The 22079-nt window shown below is 53.1% G+C and overlaps 9 protein-coding genes across 10 annotated transcripts; 3 read left to right on the top strand and 6 right to left on the bottom strand.

The window, feature by feature from the left end:
• Positions 1-125: 125 nt before the first annotated feature.
• On the top strand, positions 126-2439 carry PV09_08068 (uncharacterized protein). Its single transcript, XM_016361919.1, has 4 exons — positions 126-793; positions 847-1853; positions 1905-1921; positions 1983-2439. The coding sequence occupies exons 1-4, from the start codon at positions 394-396 to the stop codon at positions 2305-2307; spliced, it is 1749 nt and encodes a 582-aa protein (XP_016210225.1). The 5' UTR covers positions 126-393; the 3' UTR covers positions 2308-2439.
• PV09_08067 (uncharacterized protein) lies at positions 1900-4218 on the bottom strand. Its single transcript, XM_016361918.1, has 2 exons — positions 3586-4218; positions 1900-3530 (listed from the first exon to the last, which is right to left on the bottom strand). Exons 1-2 carry the CDS (start codon positions 3961-3963, stop codon positions 2514-2516), a joined length of 1395 nt encoding a protein of 464 aa, XP_016210224.1. The 5' UTR covers positions 3964-4218; the 3' UTR covers positions 1900-2513.
• Positions 4219-4543: 325 nt separating this feature from the next.
• PV09_08066 (uncharacterized protein) lies at positions 4544-7053 on the top strand. Its single transcript, XM_016361917.1, has 5 exons — positions 4544-5056; positions 5108-5807; positions 5856-6050; positions 6106-6218; positions 6271-7053. Exons 1-5 carry the CDS (start codon positions 4870-4872, stop codon positions 6306-6308), a joined length of 1233 nt encoding a protein of 410 aa, XP_016210223.1. The 5' UTR covers positions 4544-4869; the 3' UTR covers positions 6309-7053.
• A 239-nt stretch (positions 7054-7292) lies between these two features.
• Positions 7293-9377, bottom strand: PV09_08065 (uncharacterized protein). Its single transcript, XM_016361916.1, has 4 exons — positions 8926-9377; positions 7888-8870; positions 7526-7840; positions 7293-7467 (listed from the first exon to the last, which is right to left on the bottom strand). Exons 1-4 carry the CDS (start codon positions 9323-9325, stop codon positions 7321-7323), a joined length of 1845 nt encoding a protein of 614 aa, XP_016210222.1. The 5' UTR covers positions 9326-9377; the 3' UTR covers positions 7293-7320.
• A 608-nt stretch (positions 9378-9985) lies between these two features.
• PV09_08064 (uncharacterized protein) lies at positions 9986-11614 on the bottom strand (the record flags this gene model as incomplete). The annotated part of the gene is made up of 4 exons (XM_016361915.1): positions 9986-10709; positions 10761-11137; positions 11193-11317; positions 11377-11614. 4 exons carry the CDS (start codon positions 11612-11614, stop codon positions 9986-9988), a joined length of 1464 nt encoding a protein of 487 aa, XP_016210221.1.
• Positions 11615-12269: 655 nt separating this feature from the next.
• On the bottom strand, positions 12270-14252 carry PV09_08063 (uncharacterized protein). Its single transcript, XM_016361914.1, has 2 exons — positions 12866-14252; positions 12270-12757 (listed from the first exon to the last, which is right to left on the bottom strand). Exons 1-2 carry the CDS (start codon positions 13292-13294, stop codon positions 12569-12571), a joined length of 618 nt encoding a protein of 205 aa, XP_016210220.1. The 5' UTR covers positions 13295-14252; the 3' UTR covers positions 12270-12568.
• A 443-nt stretch (positions 14253-14695) lies between these two features.
• Positions 14696-17390, bottom strand: PV09_08062 (uncharacterized protein). Its single transcript, XM_016361913.1, has one exon. It carries the CDS (start codon positions 17241-17243, stop codon positions 14871-14873), a length of 2373 nt encoding a protein of 790 aa, XP_016210219.1. The 5' UTR covers positions 17244-17390; the 3' UTR covers positions 14696-14870.
• A 388-nt stretch (positions 17391-17778) lies between these two features.
• On the top strand, positions 17779-21054 carry PV09_08061. 2 transcript variants are annotated; one of them, XM_016361911.1, is made up of 6 exons: positions 17779-18161; positions 18215-18470; positions 18528-18776; positions 18856-18959; positions 19014-19339; positions 19438-21054. In XM_016361911.1, exons 1-6 carry the CDS (start codon positions 18013-18015, stop codon positions 20976-20978), a joined length of 2625 nt encoding a protein of 874 aa, XP_016210217.1. In that variant the 5' UTR covers positions 17779-18012; the 3' UTR covers positions 20979-21054. The 2 variants fall into 2 exon arrangements, with proteins under 2 accessions (XP_016210217.1, XP_016210218.1); XM_016361912.1 differs by having other exon boundaries at positions 18528-18959.
• PV09_08060 (uncharacterized protein) lies at positions 21018-21929 on the bottom strand. The gene is made up of 3 exons (XM_016361910.1): positions 21827-21929; positions 21540-21778; positions 21018-21482 (listed from the first exon to the last, which is right to left on the bottom strand). Exons 1-3 carry the CDS (start codon positions 21924-21926, stop codon positions 21450-21452), a joined length of 372 nt encoding a protein of 123 aa, XP_016210216.1. The 5' UTR covers positions 21927-21929; the 3' UTR covers positions 21018-21449.
• Positions 21930-22079: the final 150 nt, after the last annotated feature.

Here is a 22079-nt window from a genome sequence, read left to right as displayed (position 1 = left end):
TGATAAGATCATATGATGATCTGATTAGATGGCACAATTCAAGCTACCGCATACCATTCTGGGCGGTGCTTGGTTCATTGCAGATGACGCTGGCTTGCGGGCCAAAAGGTCCTGTATTCGAATATGCCTATTGTCTCCGATCCTCGGTGGGGTCGTATGTGGATCTTCAATATGCCGCATCATTTTCCAGAGACTTTTTTCGCGTCATAAGCGAACGGTTGCTCGGCACACGTTTTGGAGTAGCCAAAATGATCACTCGTCTTTCGCTGCTAATGGCACTCGTTTCTCTCCGCTCGGCGGGACGATTCGTTTTCAATTTTTAGGTTGGCTAGACGACGTCGTTATGAGCTGCTTTGCAAGAACAGAGGCTTAGATCTATCTCTGTTGGCAAATATGGACGCGCACAACGAAGTTAAGAAAGATGGCTCGTCATCGGAAGGCTCAACTTTCAGGCCCTCAATTGTCCATGGGCCAGCAGAACCTCCACTGGTGTCCTTGACGCTGGGGGCTTTGCTGGATCTACAGACGCGAAAATATGGATCGAGAGAGGCTCTGATTGTACGATGGACAGGAGCGCGATGGACGTACAAAGATCTATGCGATCACAGCATCAACTTGGCAAAAATGCTTCTCGATGTGGGTATACGACCTGGTGACCGCGTTGGAATCATGGCTGGAAATTGTGAACAATATGTATGCGTCGTTTTCGCTGCCGCACGCGTTGGCGCCATCTTGACGGTTCTGAACAACACGTACACAGCAGGAGAGGCACTCCGAGCTATGAGACACACAGGTGACCGCCCCAGCTCTTGGAATCGTAATGAGTCTTGCTGACAGGAGTTCAAGGATGTAAGATGTTATTCACCACCTCTCGCATTGGCGCGGTAGACAACAAGATTTTGCTTTCACAATTGGTGCACAACCCGGATCTTGTGCCCACACTGGAAGAAATTGTCATCTTGTACGGAGAGAACGACGGCTTTAGAACCTACGACGAAGCTATCGAGGATGGTCGTCAGTTGCCTGGCGATGCGCTGGAAGAAGTACAAGGCGCTCTCGGTGCTAATGATATATGCATGCTTCTGTTCACTTCTGGTTCTACGGGGAACCCAAAGGCTGCTGGTTTGACTCACCATGGTGTCGTCAATAACGCGCGATTCATAGGAGATCGCATGGACCTCAAAAAAGAGGATGTTCTTGTTTGCCCTCCGCCTCTCTTCCATTGCTTCGGACTTGTCCTTGGTCTTCTTGCGGTCATCACGCACGGAGCGAAAGTTGTGTACGCGAGCGAACTCTTCGATCCTATCGCGACTTTACATGCTATATCCGAAGAGAGAGCAACAGCCTTGCACGGCGTTCCTGCCATGTTTGACACGCTCTTCAGCTCACGGAGAGACGGTTTAGACCTGACATCACTAAGGACAGGTATCATCGCTGGCTCTCCTGTTCCAAAGCACCTCATGAAGCTCATGTCGAATGAGTTTGGCATGACTCAATGGACGAGTAGTTACGGGCTGACGGAAGCTTCGCCAACCTGCTTCAATGCAACGACAAGCGACACAATGGAGCGCAAAATGAATACAGTGGGTAAGATAATGCCCCACGCGCACGCGAAGATCGTGGACAGGAATGGCAACATCGTACCTGTTGGCACCCGCGGCGAGCTGTGCATGGCCGGGTACCAATTGCAGGCGGGCTACTGGCTGAACCCGGAGAAGACCGCAGAATGTATGGAGCTCGACGAGGATGGTGTCTTGTGGCTGCACACTGGAGATGAGGCGGTCTTTGATTCCGAAGGGTACTGTACGATCACTGGACGCTTCAAAGACATCATCATCCGGGGCGGAGAAAATGTAAGAAGTATATCTCGAAGAACATAACTTGAACGCTAACAGAATGGCCAGATCTATCCACTGGAAATGCAAGTTTACTTTTCTAGAAGATATCTCTTGACAAGGTGATCTGTGCTGACTACGGTTTAGTGAAGATAGATTAGTCGAACACCCGGCCGTGGAGCGGGCCATAGTCGTTGGCATCAAGCATGCTCGTTTGGTAGAGGTCGTGGGTGCATTCTTGCAACGAAAACCTGGACACGAGCGACCGAGCGACGAGGAGCTTCGAGCTTGGACAAGACAGACTTTGGGCAGACACAAATCACCGCATCATATATTTTGGCTTGGTGAAGATGGCTTGACCGGCGAGATACCTCTGACGGGAAGCGGGAAAATCCAGAAGTTCATGCTCAGAGAAATTGGTGAACGGTGGCTATCTCAGCGCCAGGCTACAGCCGTTCAACCTAGATTGTAGATTACTTGACGTCCCTTGTGCTGACTTGGCAATAAAATGCGCAAATTGAGAGGGAAATTCGTTTCAGCAAATCTTCCAAAGTGCTTCCTGATAGTGTCGACAGAAATCAATGCCAATATTCACTTTGCAAAATGTTTCGCTACAGTATCATTAACGAGAACGTCCGATCATTGCCAGATATCATCCATCAGCCGAACAAATCATGCTTACAATGCTGGTCTTTGGACCTGCTCTCTTCCCAGGCCATTCTCAGCCGCGTTTTCGGCGCTTTTGTCAGCGCTCATGATTGACTTCAAAATCCTGTCTGCTCTCAATGCCATGAATGAAAAAGCGTCGCTCGTGCCGCCTTCAAACCCGTCAATCATCCAGATCCCCGCTCGACGATCGACAAATCGTCGGTCGAGATTGACTCTGTAGTCGGCGTTCACACTCAGGCCCCCTTTTCTGTCGTCGAAATATTCCTTGAGCGGCGCAACAAGCCTCTCGTGCAAGCCGCGCGAATACCCGGAGGCGGCGAAGACAAAGTCGAAGGGCCCATGAGAGCTCACAGTGTGGTCCAGCACATTTTCGAAGAACAGAGTTAACTTGCCCGATTCGTCTTGCCGACTTGCTCGAACGAGCTTGCGGCATTGTGCCACCGTGAACTCGGACTGTTCTTTGGTGGGGTTTCGAATGTCTTGTGCGTAGTTTCGAAGGTACAGAGAGCTGAGAATGTCGGACTGCATGGTCGACTCTGGCTTTACATGGCCGTACCCTCGACTGAGGGTCTCGAACGTTTTGGTTTCTGATGCAAGCAACGTGTTCCGAGCGAAGGGGTTCTTGTCTGCTTGCTGAAAGACGTCTCCATCCGTGAAAAGAGCTATCTCGGCCGGTCTCTCCCACGACATGCAGTGCTGGAGAACTTCGGCGGCTTCGTCGTTCGAGCCGCCAATGATTGCGATTTTGAGCCGGTCTTCCGCCCGCTGAAGGATCTTGGGTTCTACCAGCCTTAGGTCCGAACTATGAGCGACACGGTCTTCAAGCCCGGGTTGGCGAAGGATGGCGGGAATCTGCTTGAGCACTCCGGGAGCGACGATGACTTTTCTTGCGATCACGGAATCCACGTTCTTGCTGACGATGTCGCGAACTCGAATTCGAAAACGATCGGTCGAGCTCGCTTCAGGAAAATTCGGCTCGACGGACATCGCTTCGCGGCCATATTGCACCCAATTCATCTTTTCAAACTGTGTTCACTCTGAATTAGCAAGTCCCATTTTTCGGTCTGGAAGCAATGCGCACCTTCTCTGCACACCATTCGAGGTACATGCCAAACAGCCGCCTTGGAGGATTAATCAGTCCAAGGTTTGTGTATCCCACCAGTTTGTCCGTCGTCCATAGATAGTTGACGAAGGTGAATTCGGACTTGGGATTTCTGGCGGTGACCAAATCGTGCACCATGTTCGTTCTCATTTTTGCCCTCCCATCTGGAAACTCGTTGCCACGCCAGCGGAAGCCGGTGGACTTCTCAAGAATCAAGACATCCTTCGGGGCAGCTTCTTGCTCGTACAGAGCGATCGCCTGCGCAAGGCCTGCGGGACCAAAGCCAATGATGACGACCTCATAGCATTTCTCCCGCTCGACTACGGCGTCATAGCCGACTCCTGCAGAGCACTCCATCGTCTCGTCTCTGGCGTCGGAGGTATGACTGTTGGAAACAGAAAATGAAAGAGCTTCAGAAAAAAAACCAAGAACATGAGGTCGGCCGCGAAAGGTTTTGGGCTTGAAGAAGCTAGGGCTTCAGCTCTGAATCATATCATACCACAATTCAGCCAAAATCGACGGCGGCATGTCCAAGAGCATGGTCCATCAGTGCGTGGCTAACAGGTGCCAACGCCGTAAGCCGTCGTATCCAGCTCCACGCTCTGGCAAGGGCTGCTGAAGGGTGATCAGCAGAGCTTCGCACCATTTTTTTTTTCATGCTCGTTAGCGAAGCACGGTGGAGACCGCCAAGGTAGGTCTACAGACGTCTTTCAATAAAGGCACTAACAGCTAGGTTACATGCAATGGCATATCCCGTACAAGAAGGCCAAGGTGCTGGCCACTCGCGGCCTTGCAAACGTCCAACGGGTGGAGCAACTCTGGGCGAAATCTCCCTAATGCGACCCACTCGGCATCCCTGAGAGTCCGGCTCGTAAAGAGCGGATCAGATAACTTTATACTCGCAAGTCGTCAAGTGTCCAGACCACGGGTACCCGGGCGTTGACGTCTGACCAGCCAGCGTTTCAACAGCTGTGAGGAGCCGGTCGTACGACTTCGCACGCATCTCTGAGCCATGTTGCTGGACTCCAACCGAAATTGAAACGCTCAAAATGGGCTCCCTGTTTACAGAACTCCGATACCGCCGTCTGTAGTGCTCTACGCCGCCTGTCTGGTGTGGGTAAGCAGGCTTTCGATGGAGCAAGGACATCGCTCAGTTCCTCACGTCTCGGACTGCAAGTCTGTGAGTCACTTCAAAGGAACGATCATGTAAAAACGAGATTCTCCGGCCTAGGAGCCACACAGAACTGCGCTCCTGAATTCGACATGACACTCATTCCCACTCGAGTGCTTATTGTAGGGGGCTCGTACGCGGGCGTGGGTGCCGCATTGAGTCTTCTCAACCTCTGTGTTCGTCGCGTCACACGCTTCGGCACAGCCTATCATGCGCCCCCAGAAGTGAAGGATGACATCGCGCTGGACATTCACATTGTAGATGAGAGGGATGGTTACCGTGAGTTTTCCTTTTGCATCGAATCAATTTATTCTTACTCACTTGTCCTAGTGCATCTCATCGGCTGTCCCCTTGCATTTTGCTCCAGCGACTATGCCCCAAAGATTTGGCATAAGTTTGAAGATATTCCAGCTCTACGTCACCCTAGCATTCGCTGGACTAGAGGTTCCGTCGTTAAGGTCGACACTAATGCACTGACTGCCAAAATCCGTCATGCTGGGAGCGATATCGAGTCGCAGCATGCATATGACTATCTGATCGCCGCATCTGGGCTCAGACGAGCTTTTCCCGTCGTACCACAGTCTCTCACTCGAAAGCAATATCTGCTGGAAACTGCTGACCATGCGCGCAAAGTACAGCAAACGAAAAATGGAGTGGCTGTGATAGGTGGAGGTGCTGTGGGAGTCGAGATGGCTGCGGAACTCAAGCTTGTCCAGCCGAATCAGAAGGTGACCTTGATTCACTCGCGCGACAGACTGCTTTCATCCGAGTCTCTTCCAGCCGAGTGTAGCAAACTCACCATAAACGCTTTAAAGGAGCTAGGCGTCGACGTAGTATTAGGCGAAAGGGTTGTCGAAACAACAGCAGCAAGCGGCGGTGACGGAGAGACCATTCACAGGATAGCACTGCAGAGCGGGACTGTGCTTACCGCAGGCCATGTGATATTTGCTGCATCTGGAAGTGTACCCACAGGTACATACCTTCCCAGATCCTGTTTGGATGAAAAGGGCTACGTGAAGATCAACAAGCAGTAAGTTTTGCACGGAACGGAAACTCGTCTTGCTCTGACACGAATAAGCCTGCGATTCCTGAACGGGGAGCGAAATGACGAGCGTCACTATGCAATCGGGGACATGGCAAAATGGTCTGGCATCAAGCGCTGTGGAGGGGCCATCGCGATGGGGAGGACCGTTGCCGTGAATCTGTATCAGCAGATTATTGCCGAAAAGTACAAGATTGCACCCAAGTTCGAAGAGTGGCCCGAGATCCCGCCGTAAGTCGCCTTCTACGACGTATCAACGTATTTCAAGCGTCTAATGACGTGCTAGCATGATTGCTCTTGCCATCGGAAACCAGGCCATGGTATACGCTCCCGAGATGGGTGCGTCTTGTTCTGAGAGCAATGCAAAGATCTACTTCCGCGACGATCTAGCCTTCGACCGTAAGTATACTCCGACGTTGTGTTTCTATTCGTGTTGGCTGACGACGAACAGAATGTTGGGATCACATGAAGATGTCTGAGCGATGGTGATTAATTCTATCGAAGCTGGCGGTTCAGGCCTCGTTGCGCGATGTTTCTACATTTCAGATGTTTCTACATTTCAATTTTCCATTCAATCTAGACTTAGTTGACGAGTGTTGGGGGGGGGAATGCATTCCGCTTCATCCATAACGCCTTGTGCCATTCCGAAATCTTAGCAAATCATTAGCGATGCAATAATGGACCTTCAAATGAGCCTCTAACCAGGTTATACAGGCGTACGATGGTATTTGACGGCATGCTCAAAGCCAGCAACACTGGCTCGGGTCTGCGCTCGCTTAGCAACCCTGCGACAACGTTTGCAACTTTCTCATACTCGGATCTCTTCGGAAAGTGTTAGTAACAGCAGCGCGGAAGAGAGACGGAAACGACGTCAACCCATGTCGCCTTCGGCGTAGACCAATGCAAACATACTAGGGACACCGACCTCGGATCAGATAATCTTTTAATTTGGCTTGGCCTGCCCGCGGACTTGGTTTCTATTGCGATCAAGGCTCAAAAAGGGGATAAAACGCAATGGAAAAAAACCCATAATGCCCCAATGGGTCCTTTGTTCCGCTTGCTGCAGGGACGCCACGCATTCTCTTGGCGTCAAATAGAGTTATCTGATGGAAACTCTCGACCCGCCGTTATGACGTGCGAAGTTTTTTGCGCCGGTGTTGCAGCTTGGAGCACAACATTTAGCATATTCCGCCTCGGTCTCTGTCGGAATCATGTCTAGCTCTCTTTATGACCGAAAAAAAAAAACAGAGATTTTCTTGAATCGTTGCAACGTTTGAGGACAAGAATGAAATGCGAATGCGACATACAGACATTGTCTCGAGGATTTCGTCTCAGCGATTAAGAAGTATGCGGGTACGGGATGAAGAAAAGCAGAGCAGCTGCGAATGGCTGAAGAGGAATCAGATTTGGCAACAAGATGTTCGAGAACTCATGTTCACAGGTCAATCCTATTTTTACGTCCTGTTTAGGTAGCAAACGTGGGTTTATTTTCCCCCGCAGCTTACAACTTTCCAGATCGCCGGCTGGGCAGGCTCCCGGCCAGTTTCTTACTTTTGGCGATGTTGCCGTGACTATACTTGCTACCGTCCGCAGGACTCTCGGGGTTATCAGCCAGGCCGTTGTCGAAATCGCATATGCGGTCGAATTCCTAAGAGCAAATGAGTGAGAAAGGGTGAGAGGCAGAGAGAAGCGGCAGGGAAAGGTACCTTGTAGACGGCCTCCACGCTTGGGATGCCCGCGTCGAAATCAAAGTCCACGCCACGAGCACGTTGCCATCTTGTGTTGGCAAAATGGCCGCAGCCGGCTTCGTAGACCTTCCCCGGCGGGCTCGGGTTCTGGTCGCTGCAAAGCAGAGCGACGAGCGGCGCGACGTACTCCGGCTTCATGGCCTGGACTTCGGCTTCTGGCCGGACCGTCCTTGTCATGTTCGTACCTGCCAGCGGAGCGACAGCGTTGACCAGAATGTTGTACTTTTGACCTTCGCGTGCCGTCGACGTAGTTAGGCCTATGATTCCGCATTTCTGCGCGACGTTAGAATGGATCTTCAAGCGGCAGGGTAAGAACGCACCGCCGCGGCGTAGTTGGCCTGGCCAAAACTGCCGTAGATGCCGCTTGTCGACGTGATGTTCACGATCCGGCCATACTTCTGCTTAAGCATGTATGGCCACGCGGCCTTCATGACCTTGTACGTTCCCCTCAGGTGAACGTTGATGACGGCATGCCACATGTCGTCCGTCATGTTGGAGAAGGCCTTGTCCCGAAGGATGCCGGCATTGTTGACGACGACGTCGATCCGCCCGTACTTGTCGATGACAGCCTTGACGACTTCGTCTCCCTTTTCGACGGTCTGCGTGATCGGAAAAGCTTCGCCCCCGGCCTGGTTGATGGCAGCGGCAACCTTCTCGGCGTTCACAACGTCGTTGACCGCGACCTTGCCGCCAAGCTTCGCAAAGAGATGTGCGTACGCCCTACCAAGGCCTTCACCAGCACCAGTGACAAGGACAATCTTTCCTTTGAAGCTGATCGGCTGTCCCGGTTGGTTCTTCGGTAGCCACGAGCCCTTTTCCAACATAGCAAGCCCATTGACGACGCTGTTTGGGTGCTCGACCTTGGAGAAGTCGGACACCTTCTTCCAGTGCCGCAGCAGCACGTCGGGCGTCAGGTTTTCGTCGGCACAAAGCAGCAGACCCTCCGAACGCTCCCATCTGATCTTGGAGAAGTGGCCCGACGAGGCCTCGAAGATGCTTCCCGTCTCCTTCACGTTCGACCTGTGCGTCAGCACGCCGACAAGAGGAACGACCCAGTCCGGCTTCATGATCTCCATCATGCGCTGGTCAAACACGGTCGCGGTAAGACGGCTGGCAGCGCCAGGCGCCAGCACGTTCGCAACGATGTTGTACTTCAACCCCTCCCGGGCTAGGGTTTCGGTGAAGCCGACCACGGCCATTTTCGCGGCCGCGTAGTTGGACTGGCCAAAGTTCCCAAAGAGACCCGAGGACGAGGACGTGTTGAGGATGCGTCCGTATTTCTGCTTTCGCATGTACGGCCACGCTAAAAAAAAAAACCCATCAGCAAGATGCCACAAAGCTCCGACGGGGAGACGAACCGGCTCTGGTGCACTTCCACGTTCCCGTCAGATGCACGGCGATGATCTTGTCGAAATCCTCGTCCTTCATGTTCTTGAGCGTGATGTCTCTCAGGATACCAGCATTGTTAATCAAGACGTCGACCCGGCCGTAGCTCTTGATGGCCGTCTCGATGATCCTCTCGCCGTCGACGACGGAGTCGTAGTTTGCAGTGGCTTCTCCGCCGAGAGCCTTGATCTCGTTCACGACATCGTCAGCTGCTTTGCTGCTTCCGCCTCCGGCGCCGTTGATCGAGCCACCGAGGTCATTGACGACGACTTTGGCTCCGCGCCGTGCGTAAAACAAGGCGTATTGACGGCCTAGGCCGTGGCCTGCGCCCGTGACGACGACCACCTGATTGTCCCAACGCATTTCAGACATTTTCGTACGGTAGATGGGGATTTTTCTTCTTCTTTTCTACGCGCAACTGAAGAATGATCGCAACCTCGCTTTTCAGTCGAGAAGTTCCATGTCAGCCATAGCCAGCCTTGCAAACCCTCGGCTTCTGCACCCCAGACCGAGACCCCGCAAACTTCGCCGACTGGGAAACAAACTGCCCACCACGGCCAAAACTTGTAGCGGGGCAACATGATTGGCCAAAGTGTTTCATTTTGGACGGAGGATGTGTGCTTTCACTGTGAGGCAATACACGGGTTGAATTGTTTTGCCACGTACAGGCACGTCGCGGACAGGTGACTGTGTCTGGATATGTGCCTGTACATTGCGGAAGGAGGGGAGATACATGCTAGATGGCAGCGCAAGACGAACAGGCACAAGCTGTGCGAAGCATTCCTCATCTTCGATCGTCGTCAAAGATGAGCAACGCTACCACTGTCTTGAAGGTAGCATTTAATACAATGGCAAGTTTGTGGCTGCGACGTCTATCGGGCTCCCAAGCGACAAGCACAGCGCATGCGAGAGCAGGCAATTGGGAACTCAGGAAATTTTCAGACGGACTTGATAGCGGTCAACACGGCTAGGGTCATCTTGAGTGCCTATCTTAAATCTAAACCCAGGAAATCAATTTGCGTCCTTGATCCACTACATGCCGCTACCATGGCCACGCGTCAATGAAGACGCGGTAAGGTCCAGCGGCAAACATCCGGCAAGGTTCGTGACGGAGTCCATACAAGGTCTGGAAACACATTTCGAAGCGACATCATCTCGCCCGGTCGCAGGGATCGAGGGAGGGGGGACAAGCTCCTCCGTGACGGTAATCTCACGCGTGATGTAGATTCTGCTTCTGCTGGACGGCGGCCGCAGCGATGCGTCGTCGGCAGTGACCGTGGTCGTGACAGCCGGCGCAACCTCGCATGTAGGATTGCGAAAGTCGAGCTCGACGTCGTCGTCTTCACCTGTGCTGAAGGACCGACTGTATCCTACGACTGGGCTCGGTTTCGTTAGTGGCATCGACTGAAGCGATGGACCATTTGCAAAAGCTGCCCCGCCCTTTGAAGAGGCGCTCGGGGTCCCGCATGGAGATGAGATTTGAAATCGATCTACCAGCGGTGTTGATGGGGCGGAGTGAGACGAGCTGGACCACATTTTGCCGAACTTGTCCCTGCCGCTGCTCACGGCTGTCTTGACTCGAGGGTACAACCCGCGGCCGACTACTGATCTCATGGCGGGCGCACAAGCGATCACGATGGCGGTGTGATTTTCGAGAGCGGAAGCGAAGAGGGACCGTCCGTAATTGTACGACATGTCCCCGTTGCGAATGACCTCGTGGATGACCCATAAGCGATAGCACGAGGAGCCCACAACGCTGGTGAGTGTCAGTGCTGAATTCGTACGCAGGCTAGAAGCCCGGACTTACATGAACCCTAATCCGAAGAGCACGACGATGCCGACTCTCTTCTGGCGAGACAGTTGGAGATTCCAGGTGAACAGGATGGGAATCAAGTACAGAACGCAGTCCATGGCAATCATGATGGAGGCATTGGCATGATAAAACAGGACGACGTCGATGCACCATCCCTCTGTGATGGTCCAGTCCCAGATCGCCGCGAGAGGAACACACTCGAACACAGTGGCCAGGAAGGACCCAAGCCAGAAGAGGATCGAGGCCAGTTCCATGAAGCATATCAACACCGTGCCCCACAGGTTCCTCGTGAAGGCACGATACAGCTGGAGCAGGCACAGCTTGACGCAGAGGTTGCAGGTGAAGTAGAAGCAGTTGATGGTGATGACGGTCTGCAGGCTCAGGTTAGTCGGGAAGCCATCGTGCAAGAGATGCTCGACCACGAACCGCTTGGAAACTCTCGCTGGTCGCAATCGACCCGTCGAAGTCGTGCCAGCCGAGGCCGCGCGTGGTGAGCAGCGCGCAGTTTGCGGACATGACCACGGCACAGACGTAGGCGAGGAAGATGAACACTGCGGATCCGGTCAGCGTTGACGATACGACGGTCCTGAGGTGGGTGTGCACGGCGTACGATCGTGAAGCTGGAACTTTCGCAGCTTCTGCCAGCTCCTCACGAGCCGAAACGTGACCGCGACGGTCGAGCACATCATGAGCACTGCGGCCGAGACGACGATGGTTGCCCGAAAGTCGCTCCTGTCACCCGGACTGGGTGGTTTCATGCCATCTTGGAATCGAGTCGACGCCGCCAAAAGGCCTCCTTGTTGACCTTCAGCGCGAGGAGTGTATTGCTCAACAGCCGGATGCTTCATGTTGGCGGCAACCGGTAGAACACTGTCAATTGAATGGCTTGAATGGCGTCGATTAAGCGTCTGTTGAATGCGGACTGTCTCGAACTGCTCGTTTAACGAACGTAATACCCAGCTATGGGTGATCAGCATGAGTTCGACATAAAGGGAGACACTCGGGACCAGCAGTTGAAAACTCAAAGCATACTCCCGGGAGGGCATTAACTTGCAAGTGAGCCATGTTGCTGGAAGTCGGATGTATGGAACAAAGTGACTTGGAAAGTCACAAGAGGTTCACTTGGCATGTCCATGATGGAGGAGTTTGTACGGGCCGCGCAAAGGAGCCGGTGGTAGAAGTAAGGAGGAAGTGAAGCTCGCGCCAGAACGAACGGATGAGCCTGCGAAGAACCCGTAGTGACAGAATCAGGTCAGTTTCTTGTTTGACGCAGCTCAAGCACATGGAGACCCGCATGTCCTCAACAAGTGAGAGTTCTTCGAGTCACCGCAGAGCGTGGGCGCGGATATCGCTGTCCCTGGTGGTTGATTGCCTCGCTCGTTAGTGCACATCACTCACGACTCTTTCTCTCTCCTCCAGATACTTTGACGCGACCCCTTCCCAATCTCGCTCACTGCCGACATGTGACATCAAGAGAGCATACGAACACGAAGACATGAAGACCTGATGAATTGTTTCTTTATTCGTGCTACGCACCTTTTCGGAATCTACTCTGATACCGCTACTCGACACGCGCCGATGCGGCCGCTGTTCAAGACTCTATCCGATGACTACCTCTCGTTCCAACTAGTCCGTTTTACACATTATCATACGATGCCTCAATGCCAGTGTTGTGAAAATAAAATCAATGTGCGTCTGTGCTAAAAACTATGCGAATGCTTTCCGGGAAACCGGCAATGATGACAGTAATGCTGAAGCAGAACAGAAGCACGTAGCATACCAGGCAATGCAGTCCCATACATTTACGCAAACACGCGCTGGATGTCGACCTTTTGACAGCTTGGGTTTTGCGGCGGATATGAGCCCAGGACCCAGTTCAAGGTCTGGTAGGTGTACCCGCCGAAGTAGGTCATGCATATGTACCAGCGGTAGTATGCCTTGAAGGCGCCAGCAACGGGAGGCGTGACGGTGTCGTCGATGTAGCTTTGAATCTGGAGACAGGTTTGGTCAGCACGGGCTCCTATCCCTATCCATATATCTATGTACGTGTTTGTGTTGTTTTTGCCAATGACGGGATAGAAAAGCGAGAATTGACGCACGTTCAAGAGATTCTTCGAATCGAAAGCGACTGCAGTGCCCACTTCGGACGGAGAAAAGATGGGGTGGGCGACATTGCTGCTCTCCAGCATGGTCAGCTCCAACGGCTCGCTGACGTTGACGCCCGAGGCTTGGAGCAGGTACGTGAGGTAGCCCGTGGCACCCGCGTCTGCATTTTCCACCGTGCTTGCGGCCGAGTAGTTGAAGGTGAACAGCGAGGCATCGGTGGGCACGGTGGTGATCTGGCCCGCGTTGCAAAGGCCTTCAATGGCGGCGCCCTCGTGGCATGCAAACAGCGAGGCGCCGTTCAGGGTCGCATTGTCGGCCGACACGATCTTCAGCGAGAACGGCGCCGTCTGGTTGGGATACGTCTGGGCGGAAACGAACGCAGAGACGAGCGTGGCGCCGGCCAGGAGAGATCTCGAGAGCATCGTCGTTGCGGGGGCCGAGATAGTTTCGTCGTCGTCGTTTGTTTGGAAACAAAAGATCGAAGGCTGAGCTGCAACGGACCGGAAAGCCGACCAACTTGTTTCGACAAGGCAGGCTCGGAACGACAGAGAGAAACAGGAAAGCGACAGACTGATGAAAGACTTCCTCCGTCGGCGGCGAGCTGGCGGTAGTCCTTTTGTACTGGCGACGATCGTTGCCTCCCGTCACCGCTTGGCATCGTCATTGTACAAACACACTGTCCGCGGTCGGGGCCCACGACGGCGTGTGCGACCAGCGTGCAACGGCAACCTGGCGCCCATCATCCGACGCCCCCATCGCACAGAGAGCCCAGAGACCAGAGGCCAGGACCGAAGCGGCAATTTCAGCACTCTGGGACTCGTCGTCTAGCTTGCTTGAGCTTCGCGAACACGAGCATAAGACGCTATCGAAAACTAACCGTCGGGCCCGCGATTGGCTGCGGGCGGGGAAAAAAAAAGCTTGTGATGCTCTCGCTCGCTGCTCAGCCAGACCCAGCCGGCTCGATCTTCTTTTGGGGTTTCCCCCTCTCTGCGTTATCACGCCAGCTGACTTCGCCTCCAATGTACGGGCGGCAGAAGGATGATGCCCATCTTGCCCGGAGCCGCGCGACATTGCGCCGGCGGGTCCAAGGGCTCGTTTCATCAGCGGAGGGAAGCGGGACTCGAACCTGTCGATTGTCATTAGCCTTTCCCCTCCGTCGTCGCACACATTCTGCTTTGCTTTGTTGCGCGGCCCAGATCGTCCGCGCCTGTGACAAATGCTTAGGGGTGATCGCCATCTCCAAAGGGCCCACGCACACACGTCGGCCGCTCACGAGGTCGACATGGACAGCTCACTCGCTCGTGGCAAGTGTCCGCGCCAGGGACCAGGAACCAGAAAACAGAAACAGAGAGCGGATGAAAAGGCCGATGATTGAAGGACAACTTGTGTGACGACTGTGGCTGCGCGAAGCCGAGCTGGAGCAGACTTTCTCGAAACTTACCCGGACCGGCAAGGTTCAAGAAGGCCCCGTTTAAAGAAGTGGTGCCAACCTTTCTCCGTGGACTTCCACCTCTGGCTCTCCGTGGCCCTTGATCCTCACGTTAAGTGGTCATCCCATGCTTCTTTTTGGACCACGATGGCCGCTCCATGTCTTCAGCCCGTCCGATCATTCGATGTCTGATGCGGACGATTTAGGAAACAGGCTCCCGTCTGGGCACGCTTGTTCGTAGACCGGCCTGGCATTGGGCGCGTTACGCAAGGCGGACCAAGCTGCGACAAGCTACGACAAGCTTTGCCTATCGCCTTGAGCAAGACGCAGAGGGGATTTGGCGAGCACGAGTAGAGTTCACCGCCAGAGACGAGCTTGTTCGACAAAGGAAGACTGGCCAGCGACTAGCTCAGCGTGAAGTCTAGGTTTATTTCCCTTCCTGCCGTGCCAGGTGGGAACCTAATCTACCTCTAACATTAGGGTTTACGTCCCCGTCCGTGTGTGCCATGCAAAGCGGTCTATCCCATAGCGCAAGTAATTCTACACATTTTGTTACAAGCGAACATTTCTCAGCTTCTAATGTCTCTGACGCCCCATTTTCCCACTTCCTTCATGGCCTCCAAACCACCGTCGGCAAGCTTTGGATCGTCCAAGACTCCGGCAACACACTTCCACCCGTCCCTTGCACCCCCCCAGCGCAGCACCTCGTTCTTGTACCGCTCACCCATCTCCCTGTCGAGCGCCCTGTCCCCGTCGCCAAACACGCAGCTCCACACCCTGCCAGCAATGGCCCGGTCGAACAGGTATGAGTAATAGGTGGCTCCATAGCCGTAGAGATGCCCGAAGAACCCCTGCCAGGCCGTGCCTGCGGGTTCGGGGACGGAAGAGTACTTGTTCCACACGTCGTGGTAGATTTTTGTCGAGTCCGAGTCCTCGGTCCATTGTCGAGCGTGGTACTCCTGGTCCAAGAACGCAAGCAGGATCTGGGCTTCGGTCTCCGCGCCTGCCATGCGTTTCTCGATCTCCAGCCGTTCCTTGACGAGGCCGAAGGGGAGAGGACGTCCGTCTTCCCAATGTCTTGCCCACAGGCCGAGCACTTGCGGGTTAAAGGCAAACTGTTCCATCAGCACAGAGGGCAGCTCCGCAAAGTCCGTCGCGCATCGTGTGCCAGACACGTTTTGCAGGTTGGTGCGGCCGAGCATGCTGTGCAAGGCGTGGCCCATCTCATGGAACAGCGTTTGGACCTCGCGAAATGTCAGGAGGGCCGGCTTACCCGAGCGCGACGATCGCTGTGGAAGTGCAAAGTCACAGATCAATGCGATAGTTGGAAGCTGGAAGACGGTGTTGGTGGCCGGATCGAAGCTGTGCGCCATGCCATCTGTCGCCGCTTCCATGGGTGAAGCAAAAGGGTGGGGTGAGTCTGCAAACTCGGCGACTTCAGATGGCAGAATACCGCGAGAGCAGCGTAAGGTAAAGTGTGCCGGGTTGGGCGACTTACCCGGACGGGAGAACAGGTCGCAGTACATGACTGCGACGTGGCCGGCCGTGTCGTCAACAATATCGATACGCCGGACGTCTTCGTTCCATGTTTCGCCCGGTGCCGTTTCGCGGGGCACGAATCGAATGCCATACAGTCGGTGGAACAAACGCGAGAGGCCTTGGAAAACAGATCCCAGAGAGAAGAACGAGGAGAGAGTGTCGGGAGAATGGATGCGCGTCCGTAGACCTGAGAGGAGACGCTGCGTGTAGTAATCGCGATCCCAAGCCGTGATACGCGTCGCGGCCATGCTCGCTGAATGGGCGTCCGATTGCTTCAGTTCAAGCAGATCGTGTAGTTCCTCCTGCACAAGACCGCGCGTGTCCGCGAGGAGCGCCTGTAAGAACATGTTCACCGCTTCGGGCGTCTGCGCCATCTTGTCCGATAGAGCCATGTGCGCGTAGCTGTTGTAGCCGCACACTTTTGCCAGCCGTGACCTGGCATACAGCATCTGCTCCAACTTCTTTATGCTGCTCTTGGACGCGGTGCGACTCGCAATGTACACAGCCCTTCTCACGTCATCGTCCTCCGCGGTCCTCAAGGCCATGATTGCAGCCGTCCCCACCGTTGGCATAGTGACCGTACCCCAGTTCGTCATGCTCTTCACCAACAACGGATCCATCCCGTGCAAGTCGCTGCTGTCAAATTTGAGGAACGGCTGCTCCGGCCGCATCTGGTCAACGAACTCGGTGCCTACCTCTGCAATCTGGCTGGACAGCTGCACGAACTCCTGTCTGTCCTTCTCCGGCAACTCAATGGCCGACTTGGAGAAATCCCTCTCGAGGATGAACGCGACCGTCTTCTCTTCGTCGCTCCAGTGCTTTGTAACCTCTGGGTTCGAGCTGGCTCTCCTCAGCTGATCATTCAGCGCCGTAGTCGTATTGAGCTGATTCATAAATTCAAACATCGTATTGTAGGCCATAGTCGCTGCTTGCTGAAATTGCCGACTCGGATGCGTTGCCCTCACGAAGTCTGATAGATCGATGACACGGCAGAGCAGGTCGCTAAGCCTGTCAAAGTCTCTAGCCATGTCTACATACTCTGCGGGCTCCTTTACGGCCAGTATCTTGCGCACCAGGCCCTGGCATTTCTTCAACGTCGCCTGTGTGTACGCTTGGAATCCTTCCGGAGCCGTGAGGTACTTGTTCTGAAAAAGTCCTGCTCTTTTCCCTCCTTTGCTCGCCTTGAAGTCCTGCCAGAAACGCTGCGAGTCGAAGATCTGACGGAGGGTCTTATCATCTGCTTCCGTGTCTGGGGAATAGCTCGCAGGCAGAGCGAGATCGATGTGGGCCGCGGTACCAGAGGCAGCAGGCGCGCGACGCGATGCGGAGCGACGCTGCGTCGTTTTGTGAAGACATGACTGGCAGATCCATCTGGATGGCCTGCGCAGTGGTTTCGTAAACATTATTGTGAGGGCAAGAAACAAGACGGGGATGTTGTTCGCCTCATGGCGCAGAATACGTCCTCGAAAGTCTCAAGCGAGTCGCTTGATGACATAATCAGGCGAACTTCGCACAAGGATGAGATCGGCTAACACTGTGTCTGCTGTACTGCGTACATTCACTGAGTTGACAAGTTGTCGCTTATGCTTGTATGCAATTCGATATTTGTGATGGAAATACCGTGGATTAGATATACATACAAAAAAAATAGCTGTATTTGCCATGAGTATATTGTGAAATCGAAAGATGCACAATAAAAAAGCAAAAAAAAAACGTACAGCAGCGCCGGATTCCCACGTGGTCACCCACCGTAGTACTAATGGGCCGGTATGAGGCTTATGTAAGAGTGAGCGGACGGGGACTCAACTCTAATCCACCCTGAGGACTCACTCGCAGATTTTCTTTACAGTTCAAATCTCTCAATCTAAAAGTTACCAATATCGTGGCTGTGCCGCCGCCCCATTCCTCCTCGAAGCGGCCTTGGGCGCTTGCAGCCTGCATCTTGCATCTGGAGCCGCCCCCCCAACCTCGCGCAGGACCCAGGGCAGCGCACTCCGTAGGAAGCGGCTCCCAGACTGACGAATACAAAAAACCCCCGGAGCGCGCGCCCATCATGGGCACCTTTGCTTCGCAATATTTGCCTCCTGTCCCCTGGCGGTGTGTCCGGCTGGGCCGTCGTGGTGTACAGGAAACTTGCCAGTCTGGCTTCATCCTCCACTTCTTCTCTAGCAAATGCCCTCAACCAAGAGCAGATTTGCTCTCGCTGAGCGACGGGGTTTCAACATCCAGACCGACTTCACGACCAATTTCTCCCACTCTCAGAGAAAGTTCGCTAGTGGTACCAAGAGAGCGGCAGATGCCACTGCGGAGGCTTTCAAGGAGTGAGCAGTTTCGTGCCTGCCGAAAGCGAAGGCTTTTGATTAACGACGTCTAGGTTCTTGAAAAGGTCTTACAAGTGGCCCGACGAGCGAATCTCCGAGTACACCTCTCGCGGTGCTCCTCCTTTTGATGCGAGCGTCTTTAAGAATTTTTTGACCTTCTGGGCCGCAAATGGAAAAGGAAGGCTGGACAAAAAGGATGGGTATCCGACGGCTGACACGGTGTACGCGAGATGGAAGAAGCTGACTGGCTGGCTCGGACGGGAAACTGGGAAGGAAGTCACGCGAGCTGTGCTTGATGATGTACATGGCGTAGGTTGGCCAGTAAGCAGAAGGAGGATATGATGGCCTCAGCTGAGCATATCGCAGTACCTGGATACCGAACTTCCAAAATCGGTGCCCGTGAAAATGCTGCACACCTCGAAGGACACTACAGACGAGTTTGATTACGATGTCTTGATGAACCAGCTTTGGTGCTTGGACATTTTCATCCACACGAATGGCCGCGACGTCATTCAAGTCCCTCTCGTTATTCACATGCTCTATTTCTTTGGCATCCAAAGGGTGGGCGCATTTCTCGCTACTCATGATTATCCCAATCTCGGACTACGTTATCGAGTATGTCAAACCTGTTTTCTGCTTCTAAGACTACTGCCTACCTACTAACTTACCTACTTCTCTACTTACAATGCCACAGGATCTCGAGATCCTTGTGGATCGACGGACTGACACTCATGAGCCATTTCTTCGGGTCAAATATATTTCAGATCACATGAAAGCAAGAAAGGAGAAGAACGATTGGTCTGCCTGTCTTGTGTTCATTTATTTGCCAGAGTCATTCTGACTGGGGTCCAGGTTGGGAACAGTACAAAACGAGCAGCGCCGATTCCAAGACTGCTCGGTATTCCTCATTCTTGTACTTGCGTTCGCTGATAATGCTTTCGAACATATCAGTACTCCAGAAGAGCTTCTGCGGGTCCAGCCTTTCGAAGGCGCCCCTCGCGTCATACCGTTTCACCCCAAAGTCAAGGACCAGTTCGTCCTGAGAAGCAGGAAGGGTAATGCGATGACGGATAACGTATTCCGAAACCTCTACCGTCCCATGGTTCAACGAGCAGGGTACAAAATGGAGAGGATGCAGCTGTATAATATACGGCGCGGAGTTGCTAACATCGTCAAGAGTATGGCGGCCTCCCGAAAACACTGACCCCTCCGACCCTTTTTAACCATACACACACACACACCGCTCTTTGAATGAATTACGCTAATCCAAGTGCAGATCATGTACCAGGTAGCCGACTTCGTCAAGTTATGGGCCATCGTAGCGACAATGAATTCCTGAGATTCTACCAAACCAGATTGGTAGACATTGACTTCCAGGGCATTGTTTTGCGCGGAGAGCAGGACTCAGGTATCGATTACACTCGCCTCCTTCGCAGCGAACGAGGCTTGCGGCCGCCAACAGAACTGCCAGCTAGTGTCAAAGAGGGCATTGAATCGTGTCTTGCTGGCGTGGCGAACGGAACGACCGAATACTATTCACTGAAAAAATCGCTTACCCAGGACGCGTGGAGACAGTTCCTAAAGGCGTGGAATGACCGGATTGGCCATTCTTCAACGGGAACTCATCCAACCAGAACGACATCAACGTTGATACCGAACTCATGTGAGCTGGAGGGCGACCTTATGATGCAAGAGACCCGAGCAAAGATTCTTTTGCGACATTTTTGTCTGGAATTCGCGAAGATTTCGGAAGCTTTTCAGGCAGACGCTTTCAACATTCGTCAAGACGATCACCTCAATGTCATGAAATTCCTCATCAGTTATGTCCGGTGTAAGGCGCAACAGCACACCTTTTGGTATCCAACGGCCTTCCCCATTTGTACGCTCGACGATGAAGGCAACCCCAAATACGCCTGCCCAATTTGCTCCAAGGATATCACCGCATTCAACAACCCTAGACGTCGGCCTAAACATATCCACCGATGCCAGCAGCTGCAGAAGCAGATATCTGATGATTACGAACCTCGGCACTGCTACCGTTGTCACCTCTGGTTTTCTGACCGGACAAGCTACCGGGACCACTGTCGAAGTCATTACATGCACTTGGATATGTTTTGCGGGCTCTGGAGGGAAAGTGAAACAGTGATTGTCGCTGCGCGTTGCCCGTTCTGCTTGTCAGACCATCTGGCGGGTTCAGAGTGGGATGCGCGAGTTGTTGAGTTTACCGAGGCAAGGACTCTGCAGCGACACCTTCGGCACCATCTCCAGGCGCTTCCACTCGCGGCTCTGCTGCCTTGTCCACATCCGCTGTGCGACAAAGCAGAACGACTGTCTCGCAACGACCTGATAAATCATCTAGCTGATAGCCACGGGCTTGATTACGATTTGATCAAGGGTTTCCGTGCCCCCAATACGGATGTTAACTCGAGCAGCCTGGAGGATGATTGTAGCAGCAAAGAGATCACGTCTGGAAATGAAGATGAGCCACCGAGAGAAATTTCTCTCACTTCGGCAACTGACCTCACGTGCGGTCAGGAGAGGGTATGGCAGCATAGGTTTGGGCGAGACCATCGCTTACAGCAAGGCTTGGAGAAGGCTGTCCTAGAAGAAGGGCAGCGATCACCAGACTGTGCCACGCAACTCAGTCCAACGGACTACTCGTCCCTGAGTTTTGCGATCCCTATAGATGTGTCTGGCCCTAAGTGCGGAAACAAAAGACAGCGAGAAGTGCCGGCCGCATCGTCAACAGAGAGCGTACTGTCTCAGCGTCATGATCTATCATGGAGAAAGCGAGTGAGGACTTCAAGGCTTGTCTAACTATTCCATTAACTTAGATGCTATTCTAGATACTCTCGTCTATTATCCAAATCAAGATCACTGCTTATTATCGTGCATTCTCCTCATACGACTGATATCCATCCATTTTGCCACCCAGCTAAGATGTAGTACTATCTGCCATAGTATCCCTGCTTTTGTGTTTCGCTGCCGTGCTGGATGAGGACTTTGGGGCAGTTTCGTGTGTTCGGACTTTGCTTGAAACATGTCATCGAAACGAACTGTATATAACTTCAGTGGCGGCACAGTCGCCATTGTACTTGTTATGGAGAATTATAGAGAAGTGTCAAGGGAGAGATTGTTATATATTTGTATATGGATGTGCGTGTATTAATGTTGCAAAGGTTATCGGGATCGGGAAGTCCAAATCCTGGATTTTGAAAATGAAAGTAGCGTTTAGCCGTGCCTGAATAGGCGCCCTCTACCCGCCTCAAGTTATCCCTCATGTCACACTTAACGCCAGAACGCCTTCAACCCTTGGCCATTCTACGTATTTGCAGTCAGTCAGTCGTCATTAAATACCAAATTTCTGGAAGTATTTACCGTAATTTCGCGAACAGCTGCACGAACAGCCTGAAAAGCTAGCTTCCGTGCCAGGAGCCTCATTGGGGCAAGGTTGTTGTTGATTTCGCTTGGAGCTGAATTATCATCGTGGGAATATCGGCTATCTTCGACTTCTTCGAAAATCTTCTCCTCTAACTCGGCAAGCCGCTTGTTCAGCTCTTGAAGCTGTTGAGCATGGCGAGACTTAACCATATTAAGGTCGTCTTCGATGGCGTCAACTAGCTGTATGGTCAGCCCGCATTTTCCGCTCACGCTGTGGCACGCACTTCGAAAAGCAAGTCCATCTCGGTTGCGCGAAGTTCGCCGTCTATTAGATGATGAAGACATTGCGAATTTTTGTCGAAATAGTACGAGGAGCGTCGTCATCGGATTTCATAAAATATGTCTGGGGAGTGGCTGTGCAGCCGAAATTCCTCGATACTGGAAACAAAGGCGCTTAAACACAGCACAGCATGATGATGGCTATATATAAGATAACGTATGCTCAATCGACTTAATATTCATATAGATAAAGATGGA

This window comes from Verruconis gallopava (assembly GCF_000836295.1).
Source record: "Verruconis gallopava strain CBS 43764 unplaced genomic scaffold supercont1.36, whole genome shotgun sequence".
NCBI lineage: Eukaryota > Fungi > Ascomycota > Dothideomycetes > Venturiales > Sympoventuriaceae > Verruconis > Verruconis gallopava.
Note: the sequence above shows the minus strand (reverse complement) of the source record. Positions and strands in the feature narration are given on the sequence as shown.